Source organism: Aspergillus aculeatinus (genome assembly GCF_003184765.1).
Source record: "Aspergillus aculeatinus CBS 121060 unplaced genomic scaffold BO66scaffold_12, whole genome shotgun sequence".
Taxonomy (NCBI): domain Eukaryota; kingdom Fungi; phylum Ascomycota; class Eurotiomycetes; order Eurotiales; family Aspergillaceae; genus Aspergillus; species Aspergillus aculeatinus.
This window is the reverse complement of record NW_020291481.1, coordinates 587776-613668: the sequence shown is the minus strand read 5'-3', so window position 1 is coordinate 613668 and position 25893 is coordinate 587776. Positions and strand designations below refer to the sequence as shown.

The 25893-nt window shown below is 51.5% G+C and overlaps 9 protein-coding genes across 9 annotated transcripts; 5 read left to right on the top strand and 4 right to left on the bottom strand.

Annotated features, from left to right (window-relative positions):
* The first annotated feature begins 1157 nt into the window (after positions 1–1157).
* Positions 1158–3714, top strand: cdcA (phosphoprotein phosphatase CDC14). Its single transcript, XM_025644543.1, has 3 exons — positions 1158–1483; positions 1591–2125; positions 2182–3714. The coding sequence occupies exons 1-3, from the start codon at positions 1435–1437 to the stop codon at positions 3401–3403; spliced, it is 1806 nt and encodes a 601-aa protein (XP_025506270.1). The 5' UTR covers positions 1158–1434; the 3' UTR covers positions 3404–3714.
* A 1472-nt stretch (positions 3715–5186) lies between these two features.
* BO66DRAFT_369842 (Zn(II)2Cys6 transcription factor domain-containing protein) lies at positions 5187–6778 on the bottom strand (the record flags this gene model as incomplete). Its single annotated transcript, XM_025645392.1, has 2 exons — positions 6480–6778; positions 5187–6434 (listed from the first exon to the last, which is right to left on the bottom strand). The coding sequence occupies exons 1-2, from the start codon at positions 6549–6551 to the stop codon at positions 5187–5189; spliced, it is 1320 nt and encodes a 439-aa protein (XP_025506269.1). The 5' UTR covers positions 6552–6778.
* Positions 6779–6932: 154 nt separating this feature from the next.
* Positions 6933–8486, top strand: BO66DRAFT_36158 (uncharacterized protein). Its single transcript, XM_025645047.1, has 3 exons — positions 6933–6950; positions 7027–7566; positions 7719–8486. The coding sequence occupies exons 2-3, from the start codon at positions 7134–7136 to the stop codon at positions 8414–8416; spliced, it is 1131 nt and encodes a 376-aa protein (XP_025506268.1). The 5' UTR covers positions 6933–6950; positions 7027–7133; the 3' UTR covers positions 8417–8486.
* Positions 8487–8573: 87 nt separating this feature from the next.
* BO66DRAFT_36025 (uncharacterized protein) lies at positions 8574–9717 on the bottom strand. Its single transcript, XM_025644997.1, has 2 exons — positions 8919–9717; positions 8574–8852 (listed from the first exon to the last, which is right to left on the bottom strand). Exons 1-2 carry the CDS (start codon positions 9461–9463, stop codon positions 8732–8734), a joined length of 666 nt encoding a protein of 221 aa, XP_025506267.1. The 5' UTR covers positions 9464–9717; the 3' UTR covers positions 8574–8731.
* An 802-nt stretch (positions 9718–10519) lies between these two features.
* On the bottom strand, positions 10520–11968 carry BO66DRAFT_35896 (putative RING finger domain protein). Its single transcript, XM_025644956.1, has 3 exons — positions 11470–11968; positions 11118–11294; positions 10520–11061 (listed from the first exon to the last, which is right to left on the bottom strand). Exons 1-3 carry the CDS (start codon positions 11574–11576, stop codon positions 10878–10880), a joined length of 468 nt encoding a protein of 155 aa, XP_025506266.1. The 5' UTR covers positions 11577–11968; the 3' UTR covers positions 10520–10877.
* A 1475-nt stretch (positions 11969–13443) lies between these two features.
* On the bottom strand, positions 13444–15567 carry BO66DRAFT_369834 (sugar porter family MFS transporter). Its single transcript, XM_025645391.1, has 6 exons — positions 15340–15567; positions 14962–15241; positions 14583–14903; positions 14160–14522; positions 13925–14085; positions 13444–13835 (listed from the first exon to the last, which is right to left on the bottom strand). The coding sequence occupies exons 1-6, from the start codon at positions 15515–15517 to the stop codon at positions 13639–13641; spliced, it is 1500 nt and encodes a 499-aa protein (XP_025506265.1). The 5' UTR covers positions 15518–15567; the 3' UTR covers positions 13444–13638.
* A 2067-nt stretch (positions 15568–17634) lies between these two features.
* Positions 17635–19688, top strand: BO66DRAFT_345345 (cation diffusion facilitator family transporter). Its single transcript, XM_025644542.1, has 4 exons — positions 17635–18007; positions 18060–18110; positions 18170–19011; positions 19069–19688. Exons 1-4 carry the CDS (start codon positions 17709–17711, stop codon positions 19467–19469), a joined length of 1593 nt encoding a protein of 530 aa, XP_025506264.1. The 5' UTR covers positions 17635–17708; the 3' UTR covers positions 19470–19688.
* A 575-nt stretch (positions 19689–20263) lies between these two features.
* BO66DRAFT_390141 (homeobox domain-containing protein) lies at positions 20264–22758 on the top strand. The gene is made up of 3 exons (XM_025646939.1): positions 20264–20695; positions 20797–20908; positions 20983–22758. The coding sequence occupies exons 1-3, from the start codon at positions 20514–20516 to the stop codon at positions 22450–22452; spliced, it is 1764 nt and encodes a 587-aa protein (XP_025506263.1). The 5' UTR covers positions 20264–20513; the 3' UTR covers positions 22453–22758.
* Positions 22759–23600: 842 nt separating this feature from the next.
* BO66DRAFT_317723 (flavin monoamine oxidase family protein) lies at positions 23601–25424 on the top strand (the record flags this gene model as incomplete). The annotated part of the gene is made up of 4 exons (XM_025643575.1): positions 23601–23753; positions 23822–23859; positions 23921–24309; positions 24376–25424. The coding sequence occupies 4 exons, from the start codon at positions 23601–23603 to the stop codon at positions 25422–25424; spliced, it is 1629 nt and encodes a 542-aa protein (XP_025506262.1).
* Positions 25425–25893: the final 469 nt, after the last annotated feature.

Genomic DNA, 25893 nt, shown 5'->3' with positions numbered 1-25893 from the left:
GCCTGGGCTCCATCCAAGAGATGCAAGACGACCGTTTACATTGGCTACTAAGGCGATTTACATTGGACGTCCTGGGCACCGGTGGGGAAGAATCCCTGTTGGTTGTTGTCGTACCATGCCCCGGGTTTTTCCCCGTCTTGCCCGTCGGAATTGAGATGAGATCAATAGATCTGTTGGATTGTTGGAGAAAAAGTACTTGTTTGAACAATAGCCCATTATAGACGTTCTTTTCGGAATCGCGATGTGTTTACACAATGGAATTGTCCCTTGAGTGATGGCGATACTGGAGAATTGGTGCTGGAATCATTGAGCTGGCTCTCCGTGGAGACTTTCATCCAAGCTCCGTAGATACATTGAGGGGGGCAGGGCAATGCCTTGGCCGTTGATGTTCATGTACCTGACGGGATATATATTGATGATGAAATCGTGATCCCTCCGGAAACAATGACCTCAATCTCCTCAATTGGTGGCTGGACGAGTCAAGTGAGGGGCAATGACCTCAGATTATTGGGCTTTTGCAACTGCACGCACCAAGGCAGCTGCAGATAGCGGAGTCAACATAAACTATTGCATTTGGACGGCGAGAGATTAAGTTGGACTGACAACGGAAGGCCATAACAGTGACAGAGTAGGGCCATAACAAAACACCGGCAAGGCGGCGCTCACGTGGCCGGGCCGCTCAATGTTGTTTTTGGGGGAGGGGGAGGGAGGCTGGAACCGAGATTTGTTGTGTTTACGGGACGGGGTGTTTGTTTGTTAGGGGATATGGATAGTTACTACGGAGTACGTACTAGTAAACTTACACTTTACTGGGTAACGGGAAGTTAACTTAGCAGTTACTCCGTAACTAACCCCCCTGTCAGCTTATCTAATAGGATCCCCGGAGCCTGAGGCATTCTACGTTTCCCTGTCAACCGCCCGCACTAGACCTGAATGGGTTCACCACAACATAACAGTAGCCACTTAGCGTGCATCGCAGTTGCCCCAAACGAGTCTCCCATCGGCCTCGAGCCTATCCTCTTCTCGTGCAAGCCAACTTTTTCCCTCACCTTCCTCTCTTCCTCCCTTCGTCCTCTCTGGTTATTATAAACTCGACCTTCGCCCACCCCGCGGATCATCTGTACATCCTCCCCTACTCGGCCTTGCTGCCTCTATCCTTACCCTACACGCCAATCCCCCCCCCGCGTCTTTATAGCCTCATCTTGTGCTTGGGAGTGTCAATCAGACCAGACCATGACTATCTAGCTCCGACATCTTGCTTGCATCCCATCTCTGTTCTTCACCAGCAGAGGTCCTGACCATCCATAGCGGCATCTTATCTATTTAGACCGACACATCCTATAAATCCTTCTTTCGAAGAGGTCTTGCGATTGTTTATTATCCAATTCCATTGTCGGCGCCTATTGTTTTGGTAGCCGCGTCAATACAGTCAAGATGTCTACACGCAGCGGCGATTATGGGCAGGTGATTGAGTATATTCAAGGTTCGTTATCCAACATCATCTTGGGGAAGCATTGGCGGGAGATGTGAAGGTCTTCGCTTGTTATCCGATGGCTTGTGTTTGCAGTGTACTGAGAATCTTCGCCCTAGACCGTCTCTACCTGGCCTCTTACGATTATCCCCCCGATGCGAGAACGCCTTTTCCCTACCCTGAACAACCCAAGTCTCCCAGCAAGCGATCTGCCAGAGCTCAGCCCAGTACTCCCAGCAGCAAGAAACGCAGCCCCGTATACTTTACTGTCGACGATGTTCTCCTATACAACTCCTTCCACGCCGACTTCGGTCCTCTGCATATCGGACATCTGTATCGCTTCGCAGTACACTTCCACGAGATCCTGGGAGATCCCGCGAACACTGATCGCGCCGTGGTTTTCTACTCCAAGACGGACTCGCGCAGCCGTGCCAATGCAGCCTGCCTAGTCGCTTGCTATATGGTCCTCATCCAATCTTGGCCTCCACACTTGGCCCTGGCTCCCATCGCACAGGCAGATCCGCCATACATGCCATTCCGCGATGCTGGATACAGTCAGGCGGATTACATCCTCAACATCCAGGACGTTGTATACGGAGTGTGGAAGGCCAAGGAGCAGTCGCTCTGTGGCTTGAGAGATTTCAGCCTAGAAGAGTAAGAGCAGCCTTACGCGTGTTTTTAGTTCAAACGCTGACTGGGTGACTACATAGGTATGAGAAGTACGAGCGTGTTGACATGGGTGACTTCAACTGGATCACTCCACAGTTCCTGGCCTTCGCTTCCCCGCAACACCAACCCATTGATGTCATTCCTCGTGACACTCCTGAATATGCTGCGCTGCCTTCTACCATTGCGGAAGTCCAGGCCTCGAAACTCCCCACGCCCTTTAAGAATGTTTTGACCCACTTCTCCTCCCGTAGCGTGGGCCTTGTTGTGCGACTGAATTCCGAGTTGTACTCGCCATCATACTTCACTGCATTGGGAATCAATCATGTCGACATGATCTTTGAGGACGGTACTTGCCCGCCTTTGCCTTTGGTACGCCGATTCATCAAGATGGCGCACGAAATGATCACGCAGAAGAAGAAGGGCATTGCGGTCCACTGTAAGGCAGGCCTTGGCCGCACTGGATGTCTCATTGGGGCCTATCTCATCTACAGATATGGCTTTACTGCCAATGAGATTATTGCTTTCATGAGATTCATGCGCCCTGGAATGGTCGTTGGACCCCAGCAACACTGGCTGCACCTCAACCAAGGCTCGTTCCGCGAGTGGTGGTTCGAGGACAGCATGAAGGAGAAGCTCGCTCAACTGCAGTCGGCGCCTATCACGCCTGGCCGGCCGACTACCCGCCAGCGGGCTAACGGGCCTGTCGCGACTCCACCTAACAATGGCCATTCTAAGCGTGCCGCTCTCGGGGAGATTGACCACAATGAGGGGGCTGGCACTCAAGCCGAAGAGAACCTACCAGCACCCACACCCGGCCAGCCTCGCAAGTCCCACCGCAAAGACTCTCGTCACCACCCCTACTCTCGCACCACTTCTGGTAGTCTGATCCTGGAAAAGGAGACGAACAAGACATCCAATCGCCTCAGTACCGACAGCAGCGAGAGTGAAGAAGAAATCCAGTTGCGTATGCTAGCCAAGCGTTCCTCAAGATCCCCCGTGGCATCTCCCAACCAGCGGTCTGTCAGCTACTCAGCTACTGTGACCGCCAGTTATACTCTCAACGATGATGATCGGGAGAACTGGGGTGATTCAGCTACATATGCACCCAAGACACCAATAAGCAGCAAGAGCGGCAGCGGGGCGATCTCTGTCACCAAGGTTCGCACGAGCCCAAGACGTGTGACGGATAGCCGCGCAGAAAAGGGCGTTCGCAAGGCTAGTGGACGTGTTGGCAGCGCTGGAAGTCCTACTCGAGTGAAGTGAGAGCGCGATTGATCGCTGCCCCTTTCATCATCTTTGCTTTCCTTCCTTTGCTTTCAGATATCCACTTCGTATTGTTTATTCTCTTCTTCTCCGCGGGCCATAATCTGTGCATAGACCAAATTTTCTTGTTTTATCATCGGCTTGCATATCTGCATTGTCTATTCCTCTTGAGGGAGTAGTGTCTTCGAGGTTTCTACTGGTGTTGGTGTCTGGTGCGGTTCTCATGGGTCTGGGCAGGAGCTTCCAAGGCGTTCGGTGCGTTGTGGACTATGGGATGATCTAGAATTTTGACTCAATACAATAAGTCTAGTGATTAGCACGTTATGATCATGACAATTGACACTGTACGTATACGATCTACGTCGGAATGACAAATTGGTTGATGACCGATCACGTAAATGACATAAGCGTTCATATTGCCTGAACTTCCAAGAATCTCCGAAGGATCGATTAACTACCTTCTGACAGCTTGTCTCCGTCCTGGTGTTGTGGCCCTTGCATTGTCTTATAGAGACATCCTATTGTTGTACCTTACTCCCTTGATAAACCCCCTTCCCAGCCTGATATCTCTAACCTCGACGTGGATTTCCCCGCACCATACCGATGCCTTGCCTCCCTACCCCAATAGTGACCGTGCCGAAGCGCATAGGCTTTCCATTCTCTGACCCGATCAAGAAGTACGTTGATAAAGATCAAGTTGGCAAGCGGACTAAGACAGTTATGAATACCGGCTACGAGGACCTTACAATTACCTTAATTCCGATTTCTACATGGAAGCATTAGTAGTCTCCGATCACAGTAATTCCAATTATGTATGTTAAGCCCTAGACAACGTACCATGCCTGTGCAAGTTAGTCTCACAGCCAAGGCGAAGAGAACCGGAGGCACCTGAGCCCATAGTCCCGGAAACCACGCACGCTATGTGATCAGGCCGCCCTGCCACTTACTGTACTGTACTGTACAGTCTCGACAACGACAAACTACATGCCAGTTTCCTTCGGCCATCTACCCAGTATCAGCACCGTTCAAACCTATTCTAGTTTATTTAGTGCAAAAAACCCGAAGTTTTTTCATCGATAATGCCGTGATACGTTCCGCTGAGAGTCTCGTCAGCACGGCATCGCAACGAGATTACCTCGTCCGTGGTTGCATAAGGAGTGGTATCGAATGCCAGGCAGGGTCATGCGTGGCTCGATGTAGGAAAGTGGTTGACGGTGACGGTATTGGAGCGAGAGGATTGGGATGGGGCTCGATTAGAAAGAAAGCCATCCTGGGTTTGTTTGCGGCTGATGGGGAAGTCTGTGAGAAGCTTGCAATATTCTCAGAAATTGCTCCGGGTCGTAAGAGTTGAGGCTATGCTTGAAGCAGGATGTACAGATTGTGCATGGAGTATTATGGACTGTCTCTGCGATGGACGATGGACCCACGGTTGGGGTTATGCGGTAGCTGGAATCGGGTACTCGGACATGTGGCGCGGGAGTGGATATAGAGTGCCCTTTTCGAATGGTGAAATTGGTATGTTCTGAAGCAAGGGTCTGCTTGGGAACTAGAAATGTAGCACGTAGCTGACGCGTCTGGGATCATGCTGAGAAGGCAGGGCCAGAGATGCATAGAGAAGATTGAGCTGGGCTGATTCGAAACTCCTTCCTCGAAATGTCTACTTGGGGGGATTTGGTTTGCTCTGGTGTTACAATGCTGGGAAGTCTACACAGAACAGTGCAGTACAGTCCAATCTGTCTCTAGCAAGCCTCTTGCTCCTCACAAGCCCGGTCTCGACGCCACATTATGCTGATAATAGACCAGCCGGTTCCTTGTTGCCGCCCACACGCTCAGTCTCCGAAATAGCCCAGGCGAGGCACGGATGCCACTTCGCTGAAAGAATCTGACGAGTAGCATGGACGACATCTCTGGGAAGAGTGCCAAACCAGACACAGGTGCTCCGCCAATGCAAGATGATCATATAATTCGCGAGGACGCAGAGCGCCACCGGCGCGCCTACATGGACCTCGGTCCAGAACTCCGAGGTCACACACGTTGGGAAGTATCCATACGTCATATGCGTGTTATGATACTCAATCGCGATGAGAAGGGCTGTTCTCAGGGTTTGAAGGGCTGAGGTATACATCGTCGCGTGGGTCGTCGGGAGACCTGTTGCCGAGAGACGGCGCCGGATGGCGTCAAGCGCAGCCTCGATCTCCGCGGGAAGCTTGCGGTCTGGATCCGAAGGTGGCGGAGGATACAAGGAGACCCAGGGGGTGAGAGCCGATGAACCCTCGTGCTGGAATACGACACTGTGCGGGGACCGGTGCAGGAGAACGAGAATGTTGTGTATGGTTTCGATGGGGCTTCTGGAGGGTTGTTCAGTGCAGACTTGGATCCCGAAGGCATACGCGATCACGAAGCATTGGAAGGCGAAAAGCGCACCGACGGTGTCTGGGTTCTGGCCTGGATGGTTGTTGGTTAGATATGGCCGGACGGCGGCAGCTGCCAGACCGTAGTGATTGATCGCTAGAATGATGTGCTCCTTGCGGCGGGAGACGCCATGTAAAGCCATACCTAAGGCGCTGATGCTCAACAGCCCGTACTGGAGAAAGTCATACTGGGAGGCGAGCTCCGGCACCCGATCGGACCAGATTGAGGGATCCGTGTGTCCCGGATGGGTCACCTCGAGCATCGCTTTCGCCGTATGCAGGGTGTAGTGGTTCATCAGCCGTAACCGGTCTCGCTCCAAGGCCGACAGCGACTGCATTTCCGGCGCCGTCGTTCGGTCCGATCTCGCTGTGGATCCGGTGGTGTTGGACGATGACGGCGACGACGATGATAATGAGGAGAACGTAGTGGAAGTGTTGCTCGACCCAGCAGGTCTAATGAACGAGGCCAGGCTAGGCTCCCCCATCACAGCTTCATTATCAACTTGACCGCCCGTCGGCTGCTGAAATGGGATGAACGTGAGAGCAGGGGATTGACTCGTGAATGAACAAGCGGACCCTATTCTCTTGCAACGTCCACAGGTCAGCCTCTTCTCATCACACTGGATCGATAAGCATCCGGACTAGCTGCAAGGAACCGAGCACACCTTTGTCCGATTCCTCTTGCATTGTGAGCAACCGTGACGGCTCTTCTTGTGGAACCGTCGTCGTAGAGGCATTGGAGCAGGAGGGAGTACCGGTCGAGGGAAGTACCGGTACTTCAAACTGAGCAGACAAAATGCGAGTCTGTCCTACACAGATTATTTTGATCTTAGATCTTCTCTGAATCAGTGTCGTGATGTAATGATCTTCGGGTACCAGATTCGGAGTGGGTAATTGTGGAGCGAGGACAAGCAGATCTCAACTGACATAGTCCAAGTGTAGAGACCCCACTGGTCGTGGTCAGGGGTTTGAGGAGGTGGAAAGTGAAGGGATGAAAGAAAGAACGATTAAATCCGGGGGGGATGCGCAGGCGGGATTAGAACTAAAGTCCGTCCGCTATCCCCAGACTGGCACCTTGTCCTGTTAGTGACTGTCCTGTACATCATACATCATACAATGAAAAAGCAACTCCCCAGGTATAGAAATAGAAATCCCCATACCAACCAGATCCCCGAAAGAATAGATTGGGCAAGTACTTAAGGAGCGCATCAGACCAAACCAATGGACTTGATCATCTTGTACCACATGCCATCCCCAACCTCACATTCGCACCACCCCCTCCTCAATCCCCCCAAACTCCCAAACTCGCCCATCGCAATATGGTTAACCTCGACGTGATCCACGCCTCCAACACCACCCTGGTCAAGAGCCAACCCCTGGTAGCCGTCTTCTTCGGCGGCACCTCGGGGATCGGCCACTACACCCTGCGCGCCCTGGCCACCGCCGAATCGCAGCACCGAGGCAAAGGCCTGCGCGCCTATCTCGTGGGCCGCAAGGCCCCCGCCGCCGAGACCATCATCGCCGAATGTCGCACCCTGTACCCGGAGGGCGAGTACATCTTCGTCCAGGCGCACGACCTCTCGCTACTCCGGGACGTCGATCGCGTCTGCGCCGAGATCCTGTCCCTGGAACAAGAGCGAGAGCGAGAGCGAGAGCGAGAGCGCGAGCAAGGGCAACCAAGCGCCGCCCCGAATCCACGAATCGACTATCTGATGCTATCCCACGGCGGAGCGCCGTTCCAACCCAGAAAAGGTAAAAGTCTTGCTGGATTTCACTTCTTCTTCTTCTTCTTCTTCATCCTCGACAAAGAAACGGAAAGACAAAAGAAAATCAGTCAAGATCGATAGAAAAGGAAAAAGTCCTATGCTACTTGCTTACTTACGCAAAACCGCAAACGCACCCAGATACCGCCGAAGGCCTGGACACGACAATGTCCCTCCTCTACTACTCGCGCATGCGAGCCATCACCAACCTCCTGCCCTTACTCCTCCAATCCCTGTTGCCCGCGACAATCGTCTCCGTCTACGCCGCGGGCTTCGAAGGGAAACTCTACACCGACGATCTGTCGCTCCGTAATCCCAAGGTCTACAGCTACACGCAGGCGCGCTCGCATATGATCTACATGCACACGTGGTTCATGGAGCAGTTGGCCGAGCGGCACCGCGGCCGGTTGCGGTTCGTGCATATCTTCCCGGGCTTGGTGCTGGGGCCCGCGTTCGCGAACCCGGAGCTGCCGGCCTGGTTCCGGGGGTTCTGGCGCTGGGTGTTTGTGCCGCTTCTGGGGCGATGGGTGTCCGTGCCGGCGAAGGAGTGCGGAGTCCGGATGCTGAGCCTGGCGTCGCCGCGTTATCCGCCGCGAGAGGGAGGGGCAGGCGGTGCATCGGCTTCGGAGGGGGGTCATCACCAGAATAATGGAGATGTGATGATGGGAACGGATGGTCAGCTGGGGAGTGGGGTCTACTCGCTTGGCTGGAAAGGTGAGTCGAATATCCAACTCAAGGCCTACGAGAAGTTCGATCTGGCGGGGATGAGGGCCAAGATCTGGGAGCATACGATCAAGGCTTTCGAGACGATCGAGAGGGGAGATGTTTTCAAGGATTGAGATGGGGGTCTTTTGATGATACGGTTGTCTCAGTGTAATCAAGGGAGTAAGTCTACGCACATGACTGATGAATTAGTTTTATGGTAGCAAGCGATCCTCAAAGTGGGAAAGGTGGATGTAATATGCCAGGTACTGTACGTCATGGTGCGAACACAATTCTAAAATTGAGGAATGCGTTAATCTCTGGAACCTCTACACGACCAGCATGTTCGAATCTGAGACGGAAGTAAGAAGACAACTGCAGTAGCTGCGAAGCGGACCTCCGTCTGGACCCCAATCCCAACCCTGGGCATCTTCGAAGCGGTATCGCAGGTTTCACCATCTCTGTGTATATTCCTCCTTCGACAATTGTCGAGCCTGGTAAAGGTCCTTCGCCTGCTCCATTCCGCAACGGCACATCAAACGTCTTCTGCCACAGTCGTTACAGAATCTGGTTCTAGAGCACCTGTATTGTGTCAGTTCTCGAAGATCAGATAGCAAAAGCAGGAAAGCTCAAACGTACATTGTCGGGCTACAACCACTTGTTCTCTCTACTAGAGCCTTGCAGTCAAAGCACTGCTGCCAGCCTAAGTTGTTTTTTGAAGATGGGGGTTGGCTTAGAGCAGGCTTCTTATCACACTCATTCTTAAGGGGGGAGGCCGCTTTGCACCAAACACAGGTGGAGGTGCCGCAACAGAGGCATCTGGCCTGATATGCTGTGACCCGGTTGGGCGGAATCGGTACGCGGCACGTCTTCTTACTGCAGCGAGTCCAGTTGGTTGTCAAAAATTCAAGTTTTGCTTTGTCGTATTCGTAGAGTTCTTTTTCGGTCATGTACTCTTTTGCTAGACGCAGGGGTATCACGGTCTTGCAGCACGTGGGCGGGAAAAGGGATGGTTCCTGGGTAGCCCTGAAGAAGGAGCCCTTAAGGCACTTGACGCAATATAGATGATCGCATTCTAGCCTGATGGTGGGCTTCGCTGAATGGAAACGCCTTAAACATACACAGCATCGTGGTGCGAGAAACCATTCTTGAGAATAGGTCAAAACCGCTCTCAAGGTATCCATGTCTGTGTCGGGGATATCTGATGGGAGGGTTGGAAGATATATTTCGCTTGTCAAATGCTCGGTTCTAGACCGCTGTTTGTGGGTGGGGTTTGAGTATCGATCTCTGCTATCAAATGCAGCGAAGACTCTGCGCCGACTTAAGTTTGGTCCACCGCAGGCGGGAGAGAAGGATGCATATGACTCAAGCGCATGCAGGCTCTGGGTACTGATGAGATTGTGAAGGGGAGCTTGCGAGCAAAATGACCTGATGGACGACAAATGGTGTGGTCGCTTAGGTCATTGGGTGTCATCTCCCGGACAAGGACTTTGGGATGCGACCAGGAAGCGCTACTTCGCCACTCAAAATGTAAGTTTGACATATTGTTGCTATTCTTGTGTTTGACTGCTGATGAATGATGTTATAATGTCGAGGTGTCCCCAATCCAACGGAATCATGTTCCGGTAGTGCATCCGCCAGTAGAGAGCCGCGTGTTCCTGGACCAAATGGGCGAAAAAGACCACATTGAATCATGTCATCAGCAAGAATGAATGCGTTTGTGCACAAAACAGATGCATGTATTAATGCATTCTGTTCTCTGTGCTTTCATTCTGTCGAGTATTGGTGGCCACTGCACGGTAGGCGTGATATGCCTTTCTGGCTGGACTGCGTAGAGCTTTCATCCATATATGGGAGACTTCAATAATCGAGCGCGCTTGATTCTGCCTTTCAAACTCACGTCAAAAATGATAATCTCATAGGTCTGACCCTTGTCGCGCGAAACTGTCGCAGCCATGATCATTGGGCCCAATTCAAAGCTTTTGCCCTCAACCACTCTCATGTAGGGCACTGCTGGTCAACACCGAGAAGTAAAACGAGGCTCTGGTGAGTGATGATCAGTCGACACCAAAGTAGGCTCGCTCCGGTTAATGCTTCGAGCTGCGATACCATCGCTGGCGGAACTTTGGAATGTTCGGCTTGCTTTCTGTGGAGGACTAAACATGGGCACCGGGGATGAAGATAGGGAAAGAAAGTGGTAGGACGAAGACTTATCGAGTCAGCAGTGGCACGAGAAGTATGGGATGTGAACAAGCCAATGCATGGTGCATCAAGGTACTTTATCTGAGGATTGGTTCAAGAATACAGCATGTAACACAGGATTGGTTCCGAATGTAACCGGTTCAATTGCAGAGAATAAGGGTATCATATCAATCATGACTCATGAGCATAGATAGAAAATCGTGATTTCAGCCAGGATGCACTGTGCGACAAGCTGTGACGCAAATGAATCATGAGGAGAATACGAAGAGGGTATACCTCCGCGACGAGGGTAGGCCGGTGGCAGAAGATCAGGGCACATCATTCGACGGGCGCTTTCGAGAGTGCTGCTGCGAGAAAGTGTTGTAAAGTGTCGTTATGGCGCGAAATGTTGCTAAATCATACCATCCAAACGAAATCGTTGCTAGAATACGTCTCTTGCACGTAATAGGCTCGGAGGCAAAGTGGGCAGTTGAAATGGTCCTGTAGGTACCACTTCTCCAGGCATTCGCGATGGAAAACGTGTAGACACTTCAATTCTCGTATCTCTTGGGAGCGCTGGACGGACTCGAGGCAAACGACACTGTAGATTGACCGAGTGAGTAACGGTGATAATGGTGGTTGCTGGGCTGACCATACCACATGAACTGTCCGTCGGCGCCCTCGGAGGGTAGCTTGGCTCGCGACCACCAATCCTCCAGGGTACGAGCTGGTGAGACAGCGTCCAGCTTACGCAGCTTGTCGTGCGAGTCGCCTTTCCTGCTTTTGGCCTTGGTGGCGGGGCGACGCTCGCGGCGATTGACGAAAAGGCTCAAGCTGAGCCTCATTATTGTCTGTCAGTAATGGAGGGCAGAGGAATGTGGGCATTGACAGGTGAGGAGGAGGGAGGGAGGGAGGGAGGAAGGAAGGGAAGGGAGGGAGGAGAGGGAGGGAGGAGAGGGAGGGGCACGGGGGAGGAAGTAAAAAAAGGATGGAGCAAACAGCAACTTACAACAAACACATGATGACGAAGGTCACAAGTCCCAGACCTATGCCGAGAACAATGGCGAGATGGCTATACAGCTGGAGTTCTGATGAATTGTCCGACCACAACCCCATCGTCCTCACCGCAGGGACTATGTGGGCGGCCGCCGGGGGGGTGGTGGTGGTGGTGGAGGGGAAGGGAGTAGAGTACTTATTTTATTCTCCGGAGGAAAGAGAGAAAAGGGGAAATGACGAGGTTAAGAGGATTTCATCAAGTGAAGCTTGCTCTTTGCATAATATATACTTTATTCTCTCTCTCTCTCTCTCTCTCTCTCTCTCTCTCGATCGCAATTGTGTTCACCCAGTTTGATCGTCGTCACTTGGCGGGGCTTGCGCGCGCCAACCAGGCTTTATCAGACCATCATTTAAAGTCTCAATCAGCAGATGCCGGTGGAACGGAGCAATCCATTCATCACGGTCGGAAGTGAAAGAGAAGTGGCCAGTCCAGGTCGTGAAACACGAGAATGAGGGGAGAAAGGAAACAAAGGAGAGGATAGATAATTGAGAGCGAGAGACATTGCCACCACTGCCACAATTGTACTCCAGCCGCAATCCCATCTTGAAGCTATCCCCGAACGTTTTCTCTTTTTCTATGAGTATTTCATTTCCCACCCCCTCATGCATTCATACTCCATACATGCCTTGTCTTTGCTCTAATTCATCTAATTCTGCGGAATGACCAGATGTGACCAGATGTGGACCTCCCTCGCCTCTGATTGCCTTCTTTACATTCTCTAAGAATTCTTCCCCATGCAGCTCAACCCAAGTAGAAGCCGAGGCAGCCACCGTGGACCAAGACAGTCTAAAGCATGCTGGTGACCTTACTTTACTTAAACTAGGTGCATACATACATACATACATATAGCTAGCATGATCACTGCAGCCTTTGCCTGGAGAGTGAAACCCGTGACTGGGAGCCAGCCACGGCCCAAGGGTTCCCACTGGTCATGCCATGGAGCCATGGATGTCGTGTCAGGTCATGCCACGACGATCCGGTCCAGTCAGATAAGGTAGTCTCGCGCAACTTCCCTTCAAGCGATCATGACGCAATCTACCTCAATTATGTCTTCTTCTCATCCAATTCTGGAGGGTGGAGGATGGTGAAAGATAACGCGACAGTACAAAAAACCACCCTCCCCGCATATCGAACACAGTAAGCGGTAAGTTAACTACCCGGTAAGCGACTGCTGTCATACGGCGCAATCAATAAGGAGGCCGACTTGGCAAACCGCTACAATTAAGCACGGTAGTCCTGGTCATCGCGGCGAGGAGTAGGTGCCTAACTTACTGGTTACCTACTGATCTCGGGTCCGAGCAGCGCCAATCCTGTGCCCCCATGCATCATATCCCTCCCTTGTCGCCCGTGTCGGTCAGTGATCACCCATTTTGCGGGGAAATAAACATCGCCTCCACCCATGGCTAAGGAGCATGCGTGGTGACCACTTACAAGTGATCTGTTTCCCCACTCCAAGGATTACGGATTTCCGCGGTCTCAAACGCTTTTGTTTGACAGATCACAAGTGCTGCCAAATCCCCCAACCACCCCCATTTTTGGTTCTTCTCACAGCTTTCGACTGGTTGACTGGGCTGCTATCTGATGTTGTTTGCTTCAGCTGCGAGCCAAGCGGCTTTGATTGAACGGGCTGTGCGATGTATGTACACCATATACAGTACATACGATATCGTACAGTAAGATGCTCTAATTACGACTCTCGGTAAGGCAATTCACCGTACACAAACAACAATCTCTCGAACAACAACCATACAAATATCGCTACGTCGCCTTATAACGATTATCGGAATAATCAGATGAGTCGCCTATATAATTATTGTTTAGGTCGAGGTCTTACAAAATTTCAAAAAAAAAAAAATCCCCGACACAAAATTGTGACCGCCTTATCACAATCTCTATACCCCGCATGAATACATACTAGAATAGCTGCGATGATACTAGTAAAATGGAGAGATATCCCAAACAATCTAAGCTAAACCACCAAGGCTACGATATGCTCATATGGTGGAAAAGAACAAACGTCCGTCAATTCATTATGTATGAAAGTAACTGATCAGAGCTATGCCTCAAAAGATAAATCCTTCGCACCTGCATCCAAGTCTCCACGATTAGACCGCATAGGCCTCAGTCCTTGTGCTCCACGTTTGTAACAGTGATACCCGTCTCCTCGGCCTTGTCGGCTTCTGCGGTCATCTTAGATTCCACATCCGCTGGCAGGTGGCCGAGAGCACGGCCACCGAACAGGAGATCGATCTCTTCTAGAGACTTTTGTTTGGTCTCCTTGAAGACGAAGAACACGGTGGGGAACGTGACGCAAATGTCTGTTGTACGGATTGATTAGCCAGGGTAGCGGGAAAGGAAGAGCCACGTTTATAGCAGCAGCTGAAAGGGTTTCGTGGGAAGGACTTACTGAAGGCCACAAAGATGAAGTAGAATTTCCAACCAATACTTGCCAGAGCGATGGGGGAGACCTGCGCCCATAGCGTACTGACGGTCCAATTCCCAACAGCTGTCGCAAAAGCCGTTCCTCGCCCACGGATCTGCATCGGCATGACCTCCGCCATGTATGTCCTATCAACGCATTTGCGTTAGTGTGCTGAAACAGGTCGCGAGTGACAGAAGTCCTGTAAAGTGAGGGGGCTTACCAGCTGGTGGGGCCGAATGATAGAGAGAAGAGAACGGTGACGCAAAAGATGAAGAAGACACCGCCAATGCTATATCCTCGGTTGACTTCGCCAGTTTTGATCTGCGAGTTGAGAGCTGCTTCGCAGATCAGGGCAATGGTGATAGTGACCGTGCCGAAAAGCATAGGCTTCCGTCTTCCGACCCGATCAAGAAGAAAGACAATAAAGATCAAGTTGGTGAGTGGGCCAACGCAGTTATAAATACCAGCGACCAGCGTATTACGATTGCCTGTAATACCAAGCGTATTGTACATAATCGTCTGATAGTAGCCTATCACGTTGACCCCCGTCATCTGAGTGAAGACTTGGACAAGAGTACCGTGCCTAAGTAAAGCTCATTAGTATCAAAGTCAAGGGGAAGAGAGAAGAATCGAGTCGACGCACATCAGTCGATTCCGCCACTGGGGAACTTTGAACATGATCAACCATCCTGGAGCAGTCACGGCCTTCTCCGCCTCAATCGTGGCTCTAATCTCAGTGTGTTCCCTTTGAATCCAGTCGTCATTTGTGCCATCATAGTGAAGCTTTTTTAAGATCCTCAATGCCTCGTCGTACTTCTCCTTCTCAATTAGATATCGAGGAGACTCGGGCATGAAGAACATTCCTATTGCCAGCAAGAGCGCCGGAACCGCTTGGAATGCCAGTGGGAAACGCCATTGAAACTCGCTCGTGTCAGGCGCGTGGAGAGATCCGTAGCCGACCCATCTGAGAGCTAGGTCAGTTACGCCTTCTAATGAACAACCGAGCAGCTGGAAGTACTTACGTGCTGACGATGAAACCCACTCCAATCATTTGCTGTGCCAGACCGACAATCAAACCACGGGAGCGTGGATGGGCGACCTCAGCTTGGTACACTGGAACGGACATGGACATCAGGCCAACCGCCCATCCAGCAAAGATACGGCCGACCAAGATCATAGACAGGTTCTGGGCTGCGGACTGTAAAATGGCGCCGACAAGACAGATAAAGGCTCCCATCTGGATAGTAAATTTGCGCCCAAAACGGTCCATCGTAAGGCCACCCTGGAGGGCGCCAACAGCGGCTATATCGCCTCATGTTAGCCAAGCGCAGGATGAGGGAACTGAGCGGCAGCACAGGGCCTCAAACTGAGTAGTGATAGAAAGAAGCCAGAGAACATACCTCCTCCCGAGAAAGTACTATTGATCGCTCCGATAATAGCTGATGTCTGAGTAGTATTGAAAAAGTTCAAAAAGTTCTTCGATTCAATTACATCAGTCATGACACCACTGTCATAACCAAACAAGAAAGACCCTGTTGCCGCAAAGGCAGCCAGGGAGATGGTGAAAGTTCGTCCCATGTTGGCAAAAGTGAAGGGGAGAAGTTGGTGGGGGCTTATTCCATGCGACGAGTGCAAGGCAAAAAAAAAAAAAAGCAACCGGAGGGGAAAGGGTAGGCGACATTGTCTATATAGAGCCCATGTGCGCCCAACCCCGTCTGGAATGGATATTATCCTTGACTAGCTCCATAGCCATGGGCTGACAGACTGGACAAAACCGCACAGTGGCGCGGGACAAAAGCTTGCAGTTGACCTTGAAAATCCGGGGACGGTTGACCAGATTGCCAATAGACCTCACGCCGTCTTCCCAATCTTGAATTAGTGGCTCATCCAATTGGCGAGAGCTCCACTAGGCGAGTATAGCGCTTGCAAGCAAGAGAAGAGCCAGCCTGTGTGCATTGACAATTCGTTGGCTGACATGTGGGGGGCTCGGCCAGGGCAGGGACAAATGTTGCCTCAGTGACAGGCTGGGGAGAGATTCACTATTAATTAAACCCCGCAGAAGCCAATAGGGTAAATAAAGTCCACTTGCCTCTGGCTAAATGCCTCCTCACACGCCACTGCTGGCCTTGTTCGCTCCGGGGTAGCGGCCCAGTCCACCGAGGCACGGTGGCACACAGATGTGCACCTGCCCACCCGACAGGTCAATTGTGTTCTAGGCCTATTTGCCTGTCTGAGCTCAGACTAGATCTGCGATCTCGTTCACTGCCCAGACCGTGGAGAGGCAAAGTCGACAGGCAGCGTGGTGAACGGAAGAGAATGTATCGCAGGTTTGAATAGCAAATCCTAAACCCGGCTGATTTCCGCGTGCTAACCACTCAGGTGACTCCTCACTCCTGATCTAGCGTCGTTCCCAATTATAACAGCTCGACTTTTGCCATGGATGAGGTTATCCATCGACCACGTGGTGTTTGCACAACAGTGTCGCAAACGCATGAATTGAGGCAAGATGAGCCTAAATGCATGAGAAATAGACATCGGACCCAACGAATCGTGTTATGAACCATCTGAACATTAGCCGAGACTGACACTCCTACACGATGTCTAAATGAATTTTGAAATCTGCTGATCAAGTCTGGTTAGCACTTGTCGGGGAGAGACGATGACTGCGCACCTCGATTGATGGAAATCCCCCCAGCCGAGCCTGCAGCCATGCAGCTTACACTACTGTGCCATTTGCACCAATCCCCGCCGGAGAAGTTTTGACGGACTTTCCCATATTAGGTAAGGTACCTTATTGTCGCGGACCAGGGTCTGATAAATGGGAGTCTAACCAGTTTAGGATACTGTCATTTCCCTCGTCCTTTCAACACGTTCCCGGCTATTAAGAGTCTCGTATTCTAGACTACTTGCAATTATAGCGATCGGAGGCGAACCTAACTAGGTGCATGGAGACCGTTTTACGGTTCGATTGTGATGGTGTGAGTTAAACGTCGACTTGTTGACGGTCAGGACTCAGCTACAGCATCTATTCTTGCGGACAGCTTGAATCGGCACAGATAATGACTTCACCTGGTATCAGACAAGCCGCTTTCGCAGAGACAATGTGCTTCATACTAATGTATGACGGCCTGCGTAGCTTCCCTACATCGTAGATGCGCTAGCAGGTATCAACCCAGTTGCTTGGTAACCTTTCCGTTAGCCGGTTTTCGAAGCGCAGGGGATCACTTGCGCCGTGTTGCCGTGATACTGTCGACTCGAGTCGAAGCCACCCAATGACATACAGACTGGCCCTAGTCAGAACAGCGACAGACCTCTAATCCATGAGAATCGATCTCAGGCAGATCGTCCAGACGCATATTATCCGTTCAACCGAACCGTATCTGGCATATTTGGTCGGATCTAATCAGATAAGCAACTTAGATTTTTCCGGATGGACCACAGGGATTGACGTCATCGAGAGAGTAATCCTTGCCTGCTCGGTCATATTGTATCAAAAGATACCGGCAATAAGGTCACATTGCCGAGAAAATGCTTGGAGCGAAGTCAGGACAGTGAGCGAGTACCTGTGTCAATTGACTCTGTTCCTGGTTTCCAACTAGATTGCCGACCCCGATCCGGACCAGTCTGGTTCCACCAAGGTCTCTTCCCCGCCAAAGGCCAGCCATGACCATCACAACAACCTTACCTAGCTTCTGGAAACTCTCACCCAATACACAAGAACAATCCTGTATACTCAACGGAAGCTGCACTTGTCTTAATCCAATCAAAGATGGTGTCTACAGGTCGATCAAGTACTGTTCCTCCGCCTTCAACTTCATCTCCCGCTCATTCAGACTCTTTCATACGACCCAGGCAGCCAAGCCTTGACCTGGAACGCGATATTCTATCCACACGTGGCCAGCGCCTTGCGGGCTTGATACGACGGCGCTCCTTATCACTCTATGATTCCGACGGCTTTGACGAGAGCGACCGATGGGATGAGTCAATTGCCCCCCGAGAGCGTATGGACCGACCTGCCTTCGAACGCGCGAAGCGATTGATTGGCGACAGAAGCCCCTTTTATCGATGGTATGCTTTAGCTTCCAAGAACACAGTTGAAACGCTGACAGTGATCCCAAAGGCAATCTTTCTACCGCCATCCAGCCACTTTGCAAGGCTTGCCACTGCCGCTGTATGTAGCCCCTTCTGCATCTAACGTCTATGGTTGTCGGTTGCTGAGCATTCTCCAAGACGACAATACTACGAACGCAACAATGACCTCATCTCCCAATACGTTTACATCGACCGATTGTTGGACTCGTCCTTGCCACACCGCTTGATAGTCGATTACCATAAACCTTGCGGCTTGTTGGGACCGACTTCTGCATATACCAACAATGGCAGCAGCACACGGGAGTCCGAGCCGAACACCGTTCCTGATAATGTTTTGGACCCTAGTAATGATACGGCTAAAATCAAGCGAACCCCACGCAATCTCTATCGCATTCCCAATGAAGGCACCCCTCTTCTATCACCACCGCTGGAAGATAATGTGTCAGCACGGCCTGATATCATGCCCAAGCACGACGAGTATGTGGAAAGCGGAGATAGAATAGTCACCATCGCCATCTATGTCAACTTCATCGCCAATATAATACTATTGGCTGCCAAAATCGTCGTCATGTCAATGACAAGCTCTCTCTCAGTGCTTGCGAGCTTAGTTGACGCAGCATTGGACTTCCTCAGCACTGCCATTGTTTGGGTGACCACCAGTTTGATTAACCGACAGGACCGCTACCGGTATCCTATCAGTCGACGCCGGTTGGAGCCACTGAGTGTTCTCGTTTTCGCAGTCGTTATGATGACATCTTTCGTTCAAGTGGCACTGACATCTTTGAGTCGGTTGCTATCGTCAGACCACTCAGTGGTAGAGCTCACGATACCGTCTATCGCAGTCATGGCCAGTACGGTGGTTATCAAGCTGATTTGCTGGTTCTGGTGCCGGTTGATCAAGAACTCAAGTGTCCAGGCTCTGGCGCAAGACGCCATGACAGACGTAGTTTTCAACCTAGCGAGTATCTTATTCCCTCTAGGTAAGTTTGACCGACCTATTATTCATGCTACATCGACCCTATTGACCAATATTCAAGTTGGCTCATTTACCAATACTTGGTTCATTGATCCCCTCGGCGGTTTGCTCCTCTCCTTATATGTTATCTGGAATTGGAGTGGCACGGCCAGCGAGCATATCGGCCACCTTACCGGCGCCGCTGCATCCCCGAAAGATCACAGCATTTTTCTTTATATGACCATGCGTTTCTCCAAGGCTATCCTGAAGATTCAGGACTTGAAAGCATATTACGCCGGTGACAAGCTTAACGTCGAGATTGATATCGTGCTCGAGCCCAAAACGAGATTGCAGGATAGCCACGACGTGGGGGAAAGCCTGCAGTACATGATCGAGAGCGTTCCGACCGTGGATCGAGCTTTCGTTCATCTGGATTATGACCCATGGAACATCCCCAGCCATATGAACCAGCAAGAGGCATAGATACCTGTTTAGGGTAACATGTAAACAACCCGGCCGGCGTATTCTATCGTCCAGACGGATATGAATGAATCGAGCCTGTGCATCGGGTTGGCTGAGTGTATCTATCTATGGGAGTTGTCTAGAACTGGAATTGAATACGAGTATCCTGTTGGTCTGCTGCAGATGACCTGTCAGATTCCGCCCATCAGATAAGGATAATCAAGGGGCGGATGCCCTCCGACTACCGCAGCGTGTCGCACAAGGTGACAAAAGGTCAAGGGATGATCAGCGCATCTGAATGCTGTCAATTTGTTCAATAGCGCGCAACAGACGCAGGATCCCGTGATGTCCCAACCATGCCTATTGTGGAATGTTGATTGTTATCCCGTCCATGATCGCGTGGTGATTTACTCCGCTCCGTTGTTACACCCCAAGCTTACGGGGCGATTGCATCACGCGCCGTAATTGTGCGCGAAGGCGAGGGAAGAATGATAAAACAAAGCTAGACATGCCCTTCCATATGATCGCCAAGTATCAATTACATGTATGGTATGTAACGTTATCAATCAAGCTCAGAGTAAGAAGTAAGATCACGATTAAAATGGTGACTGTATGTAAAAAAAGAACAAAGGAACAAAGGGACCAAACGCCTCGTGGTGAGCGGAAGTGGGTCAGCCGCGGGCGGCGCGAGGGAGTAAGAGACAGAGTGAGTGGAGAGGGAGCGGAAAACGGGGGCGGCCTGGCCATAGGTACAGTAACAGAAAACCAACTTTACTTACCACGCCTCCGCCCGCGTCACACATCGCGACGCGATTAGATCAAGCAAAGCGTCTTTTCCGTCGTGCTCTTGATTTCGAGGCACGTTTTCCCACCCACCTCAATCCAGACAGACACTTTCGACTCTCCATTCGTCTCTTTCCCTTCAATTAGCTCACGGGATCTTTACCTGGGCCCAATTCTTCCAGCTGTATCTTTCGTTCTTCTATTTCCTTTCTTATTTACGTGCTTTCCCCCGAATAACTACCGCCTATGCCGTCATCTTAACCCTCCGCGCTGCTGCCCAACATGTCTGATCTGGAACACACTGCTGAGCCAACGTGCTCGTCTTCGCCGCCGTCTGCTCAAACATGGGATGCTACACCGATTAATTATGCCTTTCTGGTACACTCTCAGAAAACATTGACCCAGAATCTCCCGCCGCGGGTGGACAACAAATTGCTGGCACGGCAAAAGCGGCGCCGCACAAGGTATGCCTGGGAACCGCCCTGGTCGTGAACCACGACTACACTTTAACCCCGAATAGCTTTCCGACTTTCTTGTATAACTGCTAATTGCCGTGAATGTATAGCCCAGAAGATCACGCAATCCTCGAGGCAGAATATCAACGAAACCCCAAGCCAGACAAGACGGCCCGAGCTAGTATAGTCAGCCGCGTCTCATTGGGCGAAAAGGAAGTGCAGGTATGACGCGGAAGAACAATACTCGTACTTTGTACCCTCCAGCTTTCTAATCACCATATCGACGCGCTTTTCAGATCTGGTTCCAGAATCGTCGTCAAAATGACCGTCGCAAGTCCAAGCCTCTTCAACCACACGAGCTTCTCGCGCCTCGATCATCCGCGTCCGACGCGTCGAAACATGCCGCCAGTGACGATAGCCTCTCTTCGGAAATGGTGCCTTCTAGCAGTCCCGATCAACCCGAGGAGATTGGACAGGAGAGGATCCCGTCAACACAATCATCGGACAACTCCTGCGAGTCTGATGAAGCACTTGAGGATAAGGGTGGCCTAGAACAACCGGCTTTCAGCTCTCAAACAAGCTTGGCTACGTCCGTAGCGCCAGAAGGTTCGCAACCAGTATCGAAAGAGGCGATTGCGGAGCCAGAGTCAACTCAGACACAAGAGGTTCCAACATTCGATGAGTTGCAACAGACCATGGTGAAAAGGAAACGATCTGTCACGGAGGTTCAATGCGACACACCGTTTGTGCAGGGTGCGTCGACACCGAGCCAATTCCACGATATAAAGTCACCACCTTCGCTGCGGCTATCGCTCTCTTTCGATGGGGAAGCCATGGTCCGGAAAGAAGGCGAGTTCACACCCTCGCCTCCGAAAGGACGGAATGCTCTTCGCATCGCAATGTCGTCCGACGGGAAAGCTGTGATCAGAGCTGATGGCGAGCCCTCTCCGTCAAGGAATCGTATCTCCATGTTCTCGGCCCGGAAGCCTCCGTTCACAGGACTTCGCAGGAGCAGTAGTGCGGTGGCTTTCAGTACCCCGCGAGCCGGCAGCACGGATGCAGAGAGGATGTTTGGAAGATCCAGAGATCCCAGAAACTGGGAGGCCTTTTTCGATACCGATGCGAGAAGTGCCCTTTGCACGCCAATGAGCTCACAAAGTGCTCCAGGTGCTGGTTCTCCTGGGCTCTTCCGATCCCGGAGTCAGCGTTCCTTGACCAGAAGTCTGTCAGCAAAGCACAACATGTCTCTGCCGATGAAATCAGCAGACTATCTTAATACCCCGGTTCCGAAACCGAACAGCGAGAAGAGACGGAAGATCTCTCGCACTGTCTCGTCACTGGGTCGATTAGAGTCTGATCACAAGTTGTCTTACGCCGGATCCAACCTGAAAGCCTACATGGAAGCGGCGAAGGACGGGGAAGTCGACTTACAGTGCGGTGATTCAGATAAAGAAAACTGGATCCCCGGGACGAGAGTTTCCCACAATCGCCGTCGGGTTGCATCTCATCACAATCCTCGACGTTCAGTGCTCAAGGACACTAGCGGAAGGGACGGCAAAACCCATAAGAACGTCAATCCAGCTGGCAGATATGCTCGAGGTTCTCAACAATCACAGCACAGAGCGAACATGTCCATCGGTAAGGACGTGCCGGAATTGGATCCAGAGGTGTCCGCTTTCATGAGTGGGGGAGGCGGCGCCAGTCAGGAGGAGGACCTTGACTGCATCCAGGGACTATTATCCCTGAGCCAAGGTGCTTGGAGATGAGCACTATTGTCTTCTCATCTCTATAATGACCTCATCTTTCTTATGTCTTTTCTATTCTCTTTTGTCCCATATCCCTCTTCCTTGAATAGATTCCTGTTGGAGATTACAAGCCAGCAAGCGTTGTTTGCCTGTATGAATCGGAGTGATGGTCAACTTGTAATGATTGGATTGTGGTTGCTATTTGCACTGCTTGTTTTATCCCTTCCAGGCAAATGCTGTCAAGGGCTCTTCTTGTTTGGTGATGAAAATCCTGTCTTAAGTGACAATGATATCCCGTGCTGTTTATCAGCCTAATCCCTCCAAAAATAACAATATCATATGATCAAGGATGTTTGAGCTTGGGTGATAGGTTGTAGATTTCGGCATAGCGTGCGGGGGATGATAAGCGAAGCGCAGGACTCACTGCAGCGATAGCTACCTACCTCAGGGCTAGATCCTAGATAGCTTAGACTAGCTGTCTGCAGGATCGGGATGAAGGGAGAAAGAGGAAGGGCGGGTCCGAGACTCGAATGGGAGCGGGGAGGGCAAACAGACAAACAGACAAACAGACAGGTAGGGCTCAATGCACGTGGCCGCCGCCTGCTGACATATAACCGCTCTGTCTCGCCAGCGGCGAACCAAAGACCCCAGTTAGTGTACAGTATTGTTACGCCTCTTCCTCGCCACCATTCGACTGACTGATGTCTATCAGCTTACCCTGGGTGCTGCGTAATTGGAAGAGCGAAGTCATTCACAAGTCGGTAGGTCCAACCAGTCTGCTTTTGCACTCTCACGTCCTCTTTTGCTTGTTATCAGTTGTCCGGGTTGTCTATGCAGTTGCGCTGCATTATGCAAGTATGTAATATCTGCGTGTTTGTGAGCTTATAGACCTCGAAGGGTCTGTCACCTGTCGTGAAATGACGACTATAGCTGGAGAAATGGATTTGCTCGATGCGTCATCGGATGATCATCATTTCATCAATTCTTGGAGTCATTCCCTGACTCATTGGGGGTGTCAGACCCGCCGTGAAGAATGTTGAATGACAGCTATCTTTACATGCCACAACACATCAATGCCGAATCCAGCTAATGGAACATAGTCCAGCCTACGAATCCAGTATACAGTCAATACCAGAGACGTACAATCTTTGCTACAGTCGGTCCGAGGCATGCCCTATCTGTCAAGAACCGTGGCCGAGGGCCACAAGCCAAGAGTGGCTGTTATCGGAGCGGGCTTCGCAGGCTTGCGATGCGCAGATATCCTCATTCAAAACGGCGCCCAGGTCGTTCTTTTTGAAGCGAGAGATAGACTCGGTGGAAGGGTACGTAGACGACAGGCGAACCACTGTCACTTGTCGAGAATTAATTGCTAATCCAGATGTCAAAATAGGTACATCAGAGCAAGATCCATGAGCATGTGGTTGACATGTAAGCTTCCGTCGCATGCTGATATTGCTCTTGTTTTTCATGTTGTGCTCATATCAAGCAGGGGCCCTAATTGGATTCATGGCACCGGAAAGAACCCGATTGTCAGCATTGCTGAAGCAACAAACACCGCCGTTGAGGACTTCGAAGGGAACCAGGCTCTTATAGCTCCCGATGGGACTCCAATCAGTGACGATGTCGCGGAGAAGGTCTCGGACGTCCTGTGGACAATCATCGCCAAGGCATTCGAGTACAGTAACACCTACAAAGAGACGATACCTGCCGATCGGAGCTTGCTTGACTACATCAAGGAACAAGTGGCGCAGACCGACCTCAGCGAGGAAGAAAAGGAGCTGTGCGTTGAATCTAGCAAGATGTGGGGTGCCTATGTTGGTGAACCCATCGAAAGGCAGAGTCTGAAGTTCTTTTGCCTCGAAGAATGTATAGACGGAAGTGAGCATTCTCCTACAAGGTTCCTATGCCAATCACGTCTACAGTTACTGATCACCCTGTCCGCAGACAACTACTTTGTGGCATCCACATATACACGAATCTTGGAACATGTCTCCAAGACCGCACGCCAACACGCGGATATCCGCCTCAACCAACCGATCATCAAGATCGAGTCCTCAGTTCGCGATGACACCGCTGCCATGCCATCATCCAGCACACAAGTGACCCTAACAACAGCTTCAGGGGAAACCTCCAGCTACGACGAAGTAGTCGTCACCTGCCCCCTAGGCTGGCTCAAGCGCAACAAAGACGCGTTTACCCCATCCATACCCGCGCGCCTCAGCCAAGCCATTGACAGCATCTCCTACGGCCGCCTCGAGAAAGTATACATCACCTTCCCTCGCGCCTTCTGGCACAACTCCAACCCTGCATCATCGTCACCTTCACCCAGCACCACCCCGACCCCAACCTACAAATCCTACCAAACCCCAACCTTCGCGCAATTCCTCAACCCAAGCTACTCAACCACCCACCCCCCGGAAATCCACTGGAACCAAGAATGCATCTCGCTCGCCGCCCTTTCCTCCCGGCAAATCGCCCACCCGACCCTCCTCTTCTACACCTTCGGCCCCAGCGCCACGCACATCGTCTCGCAGATCGCACACCTCCCCCCGACCTCCCCGGAATACTACCGACAACTCCACGAAATCTTCCACCCCTTCTTCGCCCGCCTGCACAACTACTCCCCGACCGCGCCGGAGTGCCAGCCGCTGGCCTACCTGGCGACGACGTGGCAGACGGACCCCTACGCGGGCCACGGCTCGTACTGCAACTTCCAGGTCGGGTTGCAGCGCGGGGACCGCGATATCGAGGTGCTGCGGGCGGGCATGGGCGCCGACCGCGGCGTGTGGTTTGCCGGCGAGCATACGGCGCCGTTCGTGGCGCTGGGGACGACCACCGGCGCGTACTGGAGTGGGGAGCGCGCCGCGGCGGGGATCTGTGAGCTTTATGGACTGGGGAAGGTCGGATTGGGGGTCGGGGCCATGAGGGATGATTCTTTGCCGTCCGCCGGAGTGGTTGGTCGCGAGGATTTGGGGGTTGGTGGTGGGGCTTGATGGGAATGGCTTTTTGGGGTTGGTTTGTGGGAGGAGGGATGTTTTGTTGTTTTGACTTTTCTTTTTGGTTTTTGGTTGGTTTTCTAGTACTCATGCTTTTTGTATGAAGACACACACACACACACACACACACACACACACACACACACAGAGAGAGAGAGAGAGAGAGAGAGAGAGAGAGAGATACAGATATAGCTTAGCTGATATACAATGCACACGGGAGCGAACTGCACTGTTTGAGGTATGTATGATTGGCAGTATAGCAGAGCCACAGTTATGTACACCTTCATCGGTCAATCCTTGGCAACCATGGTACAGCAAAAGTAATAAAGACAAGAGCCGAGCCCACAAGACTGATAGAACATGAACAAGAACGAGTGAGAAACAGGAGGGGAATCACAGGTTGGTTGGTCAATCTCGCTCGAAAAAAGGTAAAGGAGAGAACAAAAAAATGACAGCTAATAGGAAG

What these genes read in the sequence shown, in the direction of transcription:
- BO66DRAFT_369834 (XM_025645391.1), bottom strand. Translation starts at nt 15,517, where the DNA reads ATGGGACGAACTTTCACCATCTCCCTGGCTGCCTTTGCGGCAACAGGG. An exon ending in CAGTGGCGGAATCGACTGAT is followed by an intron (nt 14,523 to 14,582) that starts GTGCGTCGACTC and finishes AGCTTTACTTAG; the next exon opens with GCACGGTACTCTTGTCCAAG. An exon ending in CTTCATCTTTGTGGCCTTCA is followed by an intron (nt 13,836 to 13,924) that starts GTAAGTCCTTCC and finishes TCCGTACAACAG; the next exon opens with ACATTTGCGTCACGTTCCCC.
- BO66DRAFT_36158 (XM_025645047.1), top strand. Translation starts at nt 7,134, where the DNA reads ATGGTTAACCTCGACGTGATCCACGCCTCCAACACCACCCTGGTCAAG. An exon ending in GCCGTTCCAACCCAGAAAAG is followed by an intron (nt 7,567 to 7,718) that starts GTAAAAGTCTTG and finishes AAACGCACCCAG; the next exon opens with ATACCGCCGAAGGCCTGGAC.
- BO66DRAFT_35896 (XM_025644956.1), bottom strand. Translation starts at nt 11,576, where the DNA reads ATGGGGTTGTGGTCGGACAATTCATCAGAACTCCAGCTGTATAGCCAT. An exon ending in TTCGTCATCATGTGTTTGTT is followed by an intron (nt 11,295 to 11,469) that starts GTAAGTTGCTGT and finishes AATGAGGCTCAG; the next exon opens with CTTGAGCCTTTTCGTCAATC. An exon ending in GCCGACGGACAGTTCATGTG is followed by an intron (nt 11,062 to 11,117) that starts GTATGGTCAGCC and finishes GTCAATCTACAG; the next exon opens with TGTCGTTTGCCTCGAGTCCG.
- BO66DRAFT_36025 (XM_025644997.1), bottom strand. Translation starts at nt 9,463, where the DNA reads ATGGATACCTTGAGAGCGGTTTTGACCTATTCTCAAGAATGGTTTCTC. An exon ending in AGTGGTTGTAGCCCGACAAT is followed by an intron (nt 8,853 to 8,918) that starts GTACGTTTGAGC and finishes CAGGTGCTCTAG; the next exon opens with AACCAGATTCTGTAACGACT.
- cdcA (XM_025644543.1), top strand. Translation starts at nt 1,435, where the DNA reads ATGTCTACACGCAGCGGCGATTATGGGCAGGTGATTGAGTATATTCAA. An exon ending in GGTGATTGAGTATATTCAAG is followed by an intron (nt 1,484 to 1,590) that starts GTTCGTTATCCA and finishes TCTTCGCCCTAG; the next exon opens with ACCGTCTCTACCTGGCCTCT. An exon ending in AGAGATTTCAGCCTAGAAGA is followed by an intron (nt 2,126 to 2,181) that starts GTAAGAGCAGCC and finishes GTGACTACATAG; the next exon opens with GTATGAGAAGTACGAGCGTG.
- BO66DRAFT_345345 (XM_025644542.1), top strand. Translation starts at nt 17,709, where the DNA reads ATGGTGTCTACAGGTCGATCAAGTACTGTTCCTCCGCCTTCAACTTCA. An exon ending in CAAGGCTTGCCACTGCCGCT is followed by an intron (nt 18,111 to 18,169) that starts GTATGTAGCCCC and finishes GCATTCTCCAAG; the next exon opens with ACGACAATACTACGAACGCA. An exon ending in GAGTATCTTATTCCCTCTAG is followed by an intron (nt 19,012 to 19,068) that starts GTAAGTTTGACC and finishes CCAATATTCAAG; the next exon opens with TTGGCTCATTTACCAATACT.
- BO66DRAFT_390141 (XM_025646939.1), top strand. Translation starts at nt 20,514, where the DNA reads ATGTCTGATCTGGAACACACTGCTGAGCCAACGTGCTCGTCTTCGCCG. An exon ending in CAAAAGCGGCGCCGCACAAG is followed by an intron (nt 20,696 to 20,796) that starts GTATGCCTGGGA and finishes GTGAATGTATAG; the next exon opens with CCCAGAAGATCACGCAATCC. An exon ending in TGGGCGAAAAGGAAGTGCAG is followed by an intron (nt 20,909 to 20,982) that starts GTATGACGCGGA and finishes CGCGCTTTTCAG; the next exon opens with ATCTGGTTCCAGAATCGTCG.